This window comes from Ursus americanus, chromosome 3, assembly GCF_024610735.1.
Source record: "Ursus americanus isolate L20-20 chromosome 3, mUrsAme1.1.p, whole genome shotgun sequence".
NCBI lineage: Eukaryota > Metazoa > Chordata > Mammalia > Carnivora > Ursidae > Ursus > Ursus americanus.
The window spans coordinates 42,716,182-42,728,515 of NC_142129.1; the positions used below are offsets into that span (position 1 = coordinate 42,716,182).

A 12,334-nucleotide genomic window follows, 5' to 3' on the forward strand; every position below is an offset into this window, starting at 1 on the left:
AAATGGAAGGGGGGACTGTATATGGATGTAACTATAAGTGTAACAACTTTGCAGAGTGTACATAGCCTTCTTTATTCATGTATTTGACCTCCAACCTACGTTAGGTAGTCTTAAGAGGTTGTTAACTGGAAAAATACATTGTTCAGAACGTGTTTTAGAAAGAAAATTGGAAGTATTGTGAAAAAAATTATAAAATAAAGTGAGAATCCAAAGTTTGGGCATCACCTACAAGGTTACTTCAACCATTCCACCATTCATTCAGTGTTTCAATTACTATTTTACTGAACTCCCCCTATCTGCCAGGCACACTCAGGTTAAGGGTTGGTAATACAAAGGCAAAAGAGAGAAATATGTTCTTGACTTCATGAATCAGATAAAGAATGACCAGCTGAACAGCAGCAGTAAACAAAGAAAGAAAAAAACTAGAAAGATAAATCAGAAATCATTTTGATAGGACTAATGACAACTTGGATGTAAATGGTAGGGCATGAGAGATTCTGTGCAAAGAAATCTTACTAAGAGTTGCCATTTATGGCCTGTCTACTACTTTAGGCATTATTACAGATATCTTACCTAGATTCATTTTCTAATTAAATCCTCAAAACAGCCCTGCAAGACAGATATCATTATCCCCTTTCTGCAGATTAAAAGAAATTGAGGTTCTAAGTAATTACTAAAGTAGCTTGCTGAAGGTTATGCATCAAGTAAGTGTCAGAGCCAGGATTCAAATTCAGGCCAGACTCCAAAGCCAATATTCTTTATTCAAACATAACTGATTTAATAAACAGCTCACTAGAGAAACACCAATAAAGAAAGTCTTCCAAATTATAGTATTTAAGTACAATTACAGGCCCACTTAGTTAAGGAAAGCACTTGAAAATCTATAATTACTTCAACTCAATGACCATTCACTGAATGTCGCTATTTTTTAAAAAAAGAATCATTCATGTTTGATGTTTGGAGGGAAAATATAAGCAAAACAACACAATCACTGATTTTAGAAAAGATACCAGGCTCACTATCCAGACAAGAAATGTAGCCATGAAATAAACACACTAACCAAAAAAAAAAAAAAAATTTTTTTTAATTAAAAGAAAACCTCACATCATGATAGACTTTAAGCCAAAACAGAACACTTACCCATAAATTCAAAGGTGAACTGATCACAGGTCAATACTAAAGGTGGTTGCACATAGACTGATAATTTGGCTTTTTGCAACACCAGTCGATTCTGCAATGTGACCTAAGGAAACAGAAATTGTTATTAACAGAAAATTACATTTTATCCAAATTGATAAGGTAGCACACATATGTAAAAAATCACTAGCAAATAATTACAAAGCATTATCTGAGAAAAAATGAGTAGTAGCAAAACATAACATGTAACATAAATAGTAGATTAACTGGTAAGTAGATAAGTGGTATTTTCTACCCAGTTAGAAACTGGAAAAAGTCATGGGACACTACATCAAAAACTAATGATATACTGTATGGTGACTAACATAACATAATTTAGAAAAAAAGAAAAGAAAAGAAAAGAAACTGGACAAAGGGCTTAAACAGACTTTTCTCCAAAGAAGATACAGAAATGGCCAAACAAGCACATGAAAAAATGCTCAATATCTTTAACCACTACGAAATACAAATTAAAACCACAATGAGATACTACTACACATCTACTAAAATGCTATAATCAAAAGAACAGACAAAAATCGGTGTTAGCAAGAATGTGAGGAAAGACGCCTCATACATTGCTGAAGGGAATGTAAAATGGTATAGCCTCGCAAGAAAACAGTTTGACAGTTTCTTAAAAAATTAACATAAATATACCATATGACCTCACAATTCCATGCCAAGAGAAATGAAAACATATGTCCACGCAAAAACTTGTACACAAATTTCATAGCAGCATTCTTCAGAACAGCCAAAAGTAGAAACAACCCAAATGTCCATCAAATGATGAACAGTTAAACAAAATACGATCTATCCTTACAATGAAATAGTATTCAGTAATCAAAAGAAATGAAGTACTGGCACATGCTACAACCTAGGTAAACCTTAAAAACACTCTGCTAAGGGGTAGAAGCCAGTCACAAAGAACCACATGTTGTATGATTCCATTTATATGAAATGTCCAGAATAGGCAAATCTATAGAAAGAGAAAATAGATTTGAAGTTGCTGAGAGATGGGAACAAGGGAGGGGTGAAGGAAGAAGGAAGGGAGCATGAGGTTACTTTTGGGGGGACAAAAATGTTCTAAAATTAAAATGCAGGGATGGCTCCACAACTCTGCAAATATAGTAAAAATCACTGAACTGAACTCTTTAACTGAGTAAATTGTGTGGTATATGAATTATATATCAATAAAGCTATTAAAAATGTTCTATCAAAAGCAAAGGAAAACTCTGTGCTGCGCTTGGGGAATAATTACATCACGAAATACGTGTTCATTTTCTTTTCATGTATAGATGCCACAACGGGATTATCTTACCTAGTATCTGTATACCACCTTGTGCATAAATTAATTATTCTCTAAAGATTTCCTTACTAGGTGCATATTTACTAGTCTAGATACATATCAAAGCATCACATTCTATTCCATGGCTTAACACAAAAATACAGACCTAATTCTAGAAAATACCAGAGTGACAATATTGACTGCTGCATATCTCAGTTGGCCACATTTCTAAACTGGTGCTCTTATATGTTGATGCTAAGAAAACCCTCCCAGATGAGAATCGAAAGCTAAGAACTCTGGGGCAACAGTGTGAGTAGGAAATAGGACAGATATGGGTAGAGAAGGCCAGGACTTCTCTCACTCCCCCTAAGGAGGCATATCGGCAGAAATTATCAGGCCCGTGGATTTTTACTGGGCCACAGTGCTAAGAGGCATCATTTTCAGTCTATCAAAGAAAAAGACCTTACTTCCATTGTGCAGGTTCTCTCTTTGGACTTTTGTGTCCTAGAAGTCCCAGCCTTTGAACAGCCTCATTTGGGTAAGTTCATCCACGCGGTTGGTATGGTAAGCTAGACTTATCACAGTCAACTGCCCAGGTAGGGCTGGTACACCAACTGAATCACAATCTCTAGGGTAGTTCTGGGTATTGGTGTTTTCTTTTCTAGCTCCCCAGATGATACCTGTGTACTACCAGGGTTAAAAAGCTGTCTTCTATATGGCACCTTTGCTGTAGAGCACCTTTCAGTCTAGTTATGAGATTTCTAGTATACGAGACAGATACATTTCATTATTAACTCACATACTGCAAGGGTACACTTATTTAAAGAAAAGTAGTTTTCAAATTTCTCTTAAGTAAAAGGCATGTATCACCTATTCCTTAATATATATTTCACATATATATATATATATATATATATATATAATATATACATACACATACTATAGAGAAAGAAATGATATACAGGAATATGCAACTGGCTCAGAAACATTATATATATATAATTAGATTCAGTAAGTATCTTGCATTCATTTGAAATGATGTGGTATTCTATACAATTTCAAAAATAAGTTAAACACAAAAATTTTGATTTGCAAAGTAAAATTTTTCAAGGCTAACTACTGATGCAAATAAATATAATAAACACAGCAAATGAACAATGAATCCTCAATTTTACTTTATAAGCCCTGGAAATATATGAGGGGAATCTGCATATCACAGGCAAATCTTTCTTCATGATGTCTGATCCTTATAAACAACATAATACCTTTTTAGTAAAATCCTGACAGTAATTATGGGAAGAAGAAATTATGCCAGGTCCACTAAATAAACAGGACACAATTTAAATATTTTACTATAAATAATAATATAATGCTAGTCTATACATATATTTTAGAATAAAATTAATAATATAAATGATAACCATTAACAGCTTTTTATATTCATGGAACCATGCTAATAAATTATTTGTGTGCATTATCTCATTTAATCTTCACAACATCATGAAACAGGTACTATCACTATACATCATTTTACAGAAGAGAAAACTGTAATTCAGAGAGGCTAAATAATTTGCCCAAGGCCACTCTGATTATAAGTGAAAGAACCACAATTTAACTTCTGTCTGCCAGAATCCAGAACCCATACTCTGAATCGACTGTGGTTAAGTCTCAAAACAACCCTGCAATTAAGAAGTATCTTCATTTTACAGTTTAAAGAAGGGGTTCAGAGAAGCTAAATAACATGTTCAAGATCAACAAGCCAATATGTGCAAGAGAACTGAAAACTACCACCAGGAATATATCTTAAGAGCTTAGTTTTAAAAGTGAAAATGAAAAATCCATAAAGTAGTAATAAGCTGCTTGTAAGAGAATTAACATTCTGGGGTGCTGGGTGGCTCTGTCAGTGAAGCATCTGTCTTCGGCTCAGGTTATGATCCCAGGGTCCTGGGATCGAGCCCCGCATCAAGACCCGCGTGGAGCCCCTCATTAGGCTCCCTGCTCAGGGAGCCTGATTTTCCCCCTCTCTTCACCCTCCCCCGCTCATGCCCTCTCTAACAAATAAATACAATCTTAAAAAAAAAAAAAAACAGACATTCTGACTCTGCCTGGCATAACAATGTGTACTCAGACAATGATCATACAATTTTACATTGTTAGCAAGATCATGATAGTTCTCATGCACAGATTTATTAAACCCCAGCAATGGCCTAGGCATTTTCAAATGTGAACCATGGAGATGTGTGATGAAAATAACTAAACGAACAAAGAAGACTTGTGTTTGAGCCAAAAAAAAAAAAAAAAGCGCTAAAGACTTGGCTAGATCATAAACCTCATATTTTAAGAGAAAAATAATTACAGAATATTAAGGGGAAAGTATAAAACATTAATACAAGAATTTTCCATGCTGTTTTCTGGTTCTAACAAAATGAAATATGATCCTCAGGAAATACAATACCAAATTTTTATCCTAGATACATAAATATGACTCCAAAGGCCAGGTATGAACAACCACTCTGCCTTAGTTGCCTGGAATAGATGGTCACGCATCATGCACACATACTCAAGGTAGCCACATCTTCATTCACTTGGAACGGACAGAAAAATTCTCTCAATTAACAGGATTTATTATGATGGAAACTTGCATGGTTATATATCTTGGCTGCTGTTGTTATAAAAGGCTATAAGAAGAGATTTATAGCAAAATTTGTATAGAAACTGTCAGACAGAATCAGGAAGTCATTGTGTCTCCTGTACAAATCCAGCTGATTTTATGCAGCCCTCGTGTGTTGCATTCTTTCTCGTGCTCTTATAATGGCAGTAAGGAAGAGAGTTGAAATGTAGTCATTCTCAAATATAAAAATTCCACTAATGAAGGAGAATTTTCCAGTATTGTCATGTCATCATTTTAAGATGCTATTATTACACATGAAAGCCTAAGAACTGCATAGGTGAGAAAGGTGTATTTACTTATAAATAACTAGTACTTGGCGGGGGGGGAGGGGACTAGCATGAGCAATGTTACCTGGTTTAAGTATAGGATTTCTTTTTGCAATTTATAGTGTGCTCCTGAACTATTGTGTGTGTGTGTGTGTGTGTGTGTGTGTGTGTGTGTCTGAACAGTAATGGTAGATAGATAAAAAAAGAGGTTTCTCTACACAAAAGTCTATAGATCATTCCTGGAACTCTGCAGGGTTTTTTTCCTTAAGTGTTTGATTTCTTGCCACTACTGCTTTTCCAGACTAAGAAGTATTAATGAGATAGAGCCTTTGATTGGATGGGGGGAGGGAGAACTGGGGAAAGACCACCCTTGTTTCCAGTGGCAAGAATCCAAAAAAATTAGCTTAGGAAACCGTTACAAGATTGGGCTCCCTTCAACTTCTACCAAAGATCCCCACACTTGGGCCACCCGCTGGGTCCAGTGTAAGCTAACACAATTGGTAAAGCCTGGTGCCCTGTCAAGCTCCTCCAAGGACAGCAACCCATAACCTAAGAAAATATAAAGTCCTGTCCAAGTTTTGACTAAGCAAATCGCCAAGATCCACAACTTTTCCTGGCTCCAAGGTCTGGGCAGTGATAAATATTTTCAGCTTAATAACGTGCTGACTGATTACCACACTTTAATCTAAATGCCTTAAGAGGGTTCTACATTTGAGTTCTAGTTCTAAAATTCTACAATGACAGGACTAAAAATCTTAACCAAAACCACATCCTTCATATTCTATTTTTTTAGGACTATCAATTTGTCACTACTCTAGTTTGTGGCGTCTTCATTTAATATTTTCTTGCTATAAATACATCCATTTAAAGTTAATGTTATGGCAGGGAGATGATTGGAAATTCTTCTCAAATATACACATAATTATACATAGAAGAAAAATATCAGCATTCATACGATTCCCCTATATATATATGATGCGGCAATCAACTGGTTGGTCTATCATAAATGGTGATGACACAATTCCCCCAACATATTTAAAATACTAATTTTGTTTCTAGAAAAAGACCCTACATCATTTAAACATAATGGTTAAGCATAACCCATAAAAATTATTTATATTACATAACATTGCTATGAATGCAATTATCAGTTTTATATTTGTAGGAAACAATAAAGGTTATCTTTGCTACCCAAGGCTAAGGGAAATGTACAAACTTCAAGGGCTTTCTTTACACTTCCATAAGCCAGTCATAGGGTGACAACAGGGGCAGATGTGATGAAATGTGTAATACTGTTTGCACAATACAGTCTAGAACCATGGTACAATACCTTAACTGTGACTGAAGGGACAAGGTCAGTTCCCACTTCAACATCAGTAGCTTGCTGTAAACACAGAATTGAGAAGAGAAAGAAGGAAAGAATGGTTTCAAATTACATGTCCATCAATGAGTAAACACAATAGATACAATATATACTTCCTAGTACCAAAATAGGGAACTAACCATAAAGGACTTATCAATCTAATGACAGATAAAAAGATCAATGTGGCTTTTTGAATGTGTTCCACTGGAAAGTCATGAGCTAATAAAAACCTTTTTCAAAAAGGAAAGATTTTATTATCAAACTACTCTCTTGCCAAATTTATTTAAATGTTGAAACTAATTGAATTTAAATAATTTTTTAAACATTGAAACTAATTAATTCTATAAACTCGTTCTTTATATTATATAGAAGAAAGCTTCCTTGTATGTCTCAGATTAGCATTATGCCATCCTTTAAGGTCCTTATATTTTCAACTTGCCAAAGTTATGTTTTATTCTGATTAATAATATGTATCTAAGACATGTAACTAATGATACAAAGCTTGAGCGGCCTTACACCTAGAAAATAAAATAAAAGTAGAAGTGTATTTTTTTTTACTAGCTCATATCATAAACTAGGTCACTCTTTGAACATCAGCCTGGGTTACTTGATCCTACCTCTTAAAGAATTCAGAGCATAACATAATAGAACAAACATTTCCTTATAAGTTATAATTTACTTATTAGAGCGGTAGATTAAGAGGAAAAAATCTCATTCTATGACAGAATAAGACCAAGAGGTAACATAATTTTCTAATAATGCCCATTATTGGGGAAAAATTAAGATCATAAAATCACTAGTCCAACCAGTGAATAGATCCATTGTGCTTTTAGTTAACTTATTTATAAGAATTTTTTTTTGCTAAGAAAAACTAAGCCACTTCTAAGCAACAGGCATGGCTATAATATACTGGGTATCAGCCTAAGTAAGAGTTGGGAGATTCATATTCTATATACAACTCCAGAGAAAACCATATATGAACTCCGATCCACCTTCTCAATCCAGAAGATACGACAACAATGCTTGTCTCATCTATAAAAGACCTCACTCTAATATAAATTATTTTTTAGATGTGTGCTTTCATCATAATGACAAAATAAAATACTAAGCAAGGCTTTCTGCTCTACTAGAATCTAAAATCCAGGAGATATTTTACATTTAGCTGTCCACAGATCTAGAAGAGAAACCAACATCTCCTGTTTCCTGCTCTTTTCAATCCACGGTTAAACACCTAGGTACTTCACGGACAGCAGTCCTTTGGGAAGATAAAATTATAGCCAGAGAGAAATAGCTGCACAAAGACACCATGGCACCATGGCCACATAAATCGTTGGGCTAGTGTGTTCTAATGGGATGAATATGATATTCTCAGGAATCTCTTAAGAAAAAAATAGTAAGACAGGGAAAATGAAGCTGGAAAGACACACCTAGTTAAGAGGAAACAGCACTCTGAGTTACCAATAGGGAAATATACATTACAATACAGTGCTATTACACAAGACCTTTTCCTACAAAGATCAAAAGTTGCTGAAGAACAGAAAGGGAATTCCTCGTTCCAAATAGCTTATGTTTAAGAGAACCTAGAAAAAATTATATAAGTTGCCCAAAGGAAAATAAGAATCATTTCCAAGCAAGAAAATGTGTGTACATTTGTCAGCTAACTAAGCAAAAATGTTCCACTCAGACTACACCCTTCAGGTAGAGTGAGAAATGGTGTGTGCTGAATGGCCAATGTTTTAAACAGTGCCTCTACTATGTGACTCAGCTGAGTGAATGTTTCTTTCATATGTAGTACTTTTTTTAAGTATGCCCAACTTACTATATTATGGCAATGTTAACATGATTTTTATCACAGCTTGGGTTGGCTCTTTATACCAAGATTAATCTTTGAAAACTTAGGACAAGTACTTACTATATTATGCTCTGATACCTAAATACCGAAGTCATTTCCTTGGTAAAATTACATGACATGAACTCCAAATATAGTAAAAACCAGTGAATTTGATCACTTGCCAAAATTGATCAATTTCTGATTCAGACACAGATAAACTCAATAGATTTTTGCCCAAACTGCAGTCAGTGAGACATAACCAATTATAATCTAGCAAGTGCTTACAGAAAACTAAACAAGGAGATGGGACAACATGACCAAGGACAGTCCCTCTTTCATCCTTCCTGTTTCTCATCTCCATTCATCTATAAAGCAAAAATACTGAGCACTCATTATGTGACAGAGACTAAAGATATGCCAGGGGACGAGACAAGCAGTAGAATGCAGGGTGTGGTAGTGGTGGGGGTGGTGATGATGATAATGCTTAAAGAACTAAAATGTAATTTGATGATGATGATGATGATATTGTTAATTATAACAATTCAACAAAGTAGATTCTATTATTATTCCCATTTTACAGACGAGAAAAATTGAGACTAAGAAAATAAAATACCCTGCCAGAAAAAAATAATTCCTGGCCCAAATGCCCAACTGTTTACTGTTAAATAACACACACAGACACCTCCATCCCCCCATCCCATCTCTCCCTACCCCACAACATTATTTCATTGAACCTTCAACAAAAATCTTGTAGGGTCAGTATTATTCACCTGGATTATGATTATCTCAATATTCTGGTACTGAAAAAGTTAAAAAAAAAAAAAAGTAGATTCAGAATAATGGGGAAAATGTCTTCTATTATTGCCCCTTCCTCTCCTTTTTTTAGACCAAAATCCTGCCTAAGGAACTCCTCACTAAGAGATTGGAAATGTTTTTCCTAGAAAGCAATAAAGACTAAAAGTTGTTATCCTCCCTAAAGTTTCTATCTGGGGACCAAAAATTTAAACCAATACATATTGATCCCAAATCAGCAAAGTCCACCACTATCATAAGCCCTTTTAAAGTCTGCAAATATACCTACAGACACTGAATCAAAGTTAGGAGAAACCATGACAGAAACTTTCAAATCATCTTCTCTCTCAGTCATGGGCCAAATACCTGCAATTAAAAAGAAAAACAATATTTAATCATAAAGTAAACCTGCTATATATAGTTTTTTTAAAAAGGTTTTTCTATACCATATATCAAAAACCAACCCCATAAACATACTCACAAGTTGAAAAAAACTAATGCATTACAGAATGAGAAACCTGATAAATATTCCCCCACTGCAAAATTTTAAAGAAAAACTGTCTTTCTCCAAAGATATTATCTGAGATGTATCCCAGTGACTGAAGAGTATTGGGAACTTCAATGCTCTGTCCTTTACACTATAGGTAGAAGCCCAAACTATACCTTTTTGAAAGTAAGTTGGTCAGAACTATCAAAATGTAAAATATACGTATCCTATGAGCTAACAATTCTACTCCTTAGCATTTATCCAATACTCACAGACACACCCAAGGAGCTTCTTTGCTGCTGGTAGTTATTAAAAACAAAAACAAAAACAACCTAAATCTCTATATTTCTATTAAAGGGAAATGGTTGACTAGATTATGGTATATCCACACTGTTCAATGATCCAAAGCCCAAAGCTGTAAATAAGAGTGCTATCCAACTTTATACACTGATACGAAAAGAACTCCAGGATGTGCCTATTAATAAGGGTAAAAAAAGCAAGAGGTAGGTACAATGCATCTAATATGCACATATCTGTGTAAAAATAAATAAACATTGAATTTTTTTTTAAAGAATACACAAACACTCTTGATAAAGCTTACCTTTAAATAATCTAATGGAACTAGGATCTGGGGGTTTTACCTTCTTAGTACTCTTAGACTTATTTTCACCATATTCGTGTTATTTTCACAACTTAAAAATTTCACGATTTAAAAATGTTTACAGTGCATAATGAGATATGATGAACAAGTCACACAGATACTAACAAGAAACATAAATGATATGTATGCAAATATTTGTGTGTATGTATATTTTACGTATATGAGTTCATATATATACATATATATATGAAACCCATATATATATTCATATATATATACGAATGACAGACTATTGGCTGCCCACCTAACATCCACTTTTCCCTCCTCCTCCTTTGTGGCAGAGCTATAATTCTACCGGGGCATTCGCCTTCATCTCAAAGTCATTGGATTGGTCAAATCCAATCATGGTGATTTCATTCCCCTGATCATTTGTTGTTTTAGGCATGAGCGTGGGGCTTAATCCTGGCAGACGTGAGGTGAGGGAAGTTGGGAGTGGGGGGTGCTGGCACATAATTCTGGGAAAGCTATTTCCCCACAATAAAAAGGGAGACTTAGGAGAAATATCTCTCTTCTTCCCTGGAAATCATATTTGCACATAATACCTGGAACTGCTGAAATTACCCTGTGACCTTGAGAGGAAACATCCCTCACACACCAAGTATAGCTGACTGAAAACACGGTAAGTTCTTGGATGATGCCACAGGAATCAGCTGTCTCACAAAGAGAAGAACTACCTACAGTTGCCATCAGGTATTCCTCCCAGTACTGCAATATTTGGTGTAGGAATTTCCATAACTTACTTAGTGACAATACAAAAGCCTACTCCTTGCCCGCCCAAAAATCTTTCTTCAGTTCTTTACTAAAAGAAGCTCAATTTTATGCTAAGCAACAAAGTGCTCAGCTAAAACACTAATTTTCCCAGCCTCTTTTGTAAGCTTGGAGTGGCCAGTGAGATGTGAGTAGGAGCTGCTCAGGGTATGGCTTCCAGGAAAGATCCTTAAGGGGGCTGACTCAGCTGCAGATGTAAGGGCAGGAGTTCCAGGAACCATCCTGGACCAAGAAATGACCCTGGGAGAGAATAAACTGGAGTCCCTGATGACAGTGGAACTGCCAGACCAACGCCGGTCTGCCCATTGCTGGATTTCTTTTCCATGGGAAAGAAAAAAATCTCTGCCTTGTTTAAGCCACCTTATTTAGGTATTATGTTCTGTGCAGCCAGACATAGCCCTAAACAACACATCTTCTAACAAGGTCACCAAGTACAAATGCTTCTAGTACTCAATGGTAAAGGCAACTTAGTTGTTGCCCTAGACATACTTCCAATAGGGTACAGAGTTTCATTTATATGCCCCTTTCTTACTCTTCTCTTTCCCTTCCTGAAGACACAATTGTGTGGGAGGCTATCTCAATATCGTACCCATTCTTTCACACCCCAGGTAGAGAACATGATCAACTGGCTAAATTATAAGGAAATTCTGCCTTTGAAAGTGCCTACCAACAGATGTTGTTGACTACTGCTAACAGAAATGCTAGGCAGGATTCACACTAATGAGTTGAATATGAAAAGCTTCAAAACCCATGAGCCATACAGAAATTATTACTATAATTTCATGCTTAAAACATACATTCCTCATATAAGTTACATACATAAAATCAGCTTCAAAAACACTTTTATTACAGTAGATAATATACACCATGTGTACAACAAAATGTACTCTTTAAATTGGCTTCAAATTTTGCTGAAACTCTTGCTTTGAAGAAATAAAAAAAGCTTTAAGTACCGAAAATAATCCACAGGACTGTGAACTTTTTTGTGTGAGTTAAAGTCACTATACTAAAATAAGTGGCATTTAAATGAATAATGA

General features: G+C 35.2%; 1 protein-coding gene across 5 annotated transcripts in view; it reads right to left on the reverse strand.

The window, feature by feature from the left end:
* BBS9 (Bardet-Biedl syndrome 9) overlaps positions 1–12,334 on the reverse strand; it is a 417,930-nt gene that overhangs the window by 244,863 nt on the left and 160,733 nt on the right. For all 5 annotated transcript variants that reach the window (XM_045792884.2, XM_045792882.2, XM_045792886.2 and 2 more), the window contains 3 exons: positions 9,671–9,747; positions 6,726–6,779; positions 1,141–1,243 (listed from right to left, as the gene is read on the reverse strand). In XM_045792884.2, coding sequence (XP_045648840.1) covers positions 1,141–1,243; positions 6,726–6,779; positions 9,671–9,747 — 234 coding nt within the window. The remainder of the gene's footprint in view (positions 1–1,140; positions 1,244–6,725; positions 6,780–9,670; positions 9,748–12,334) is intronic.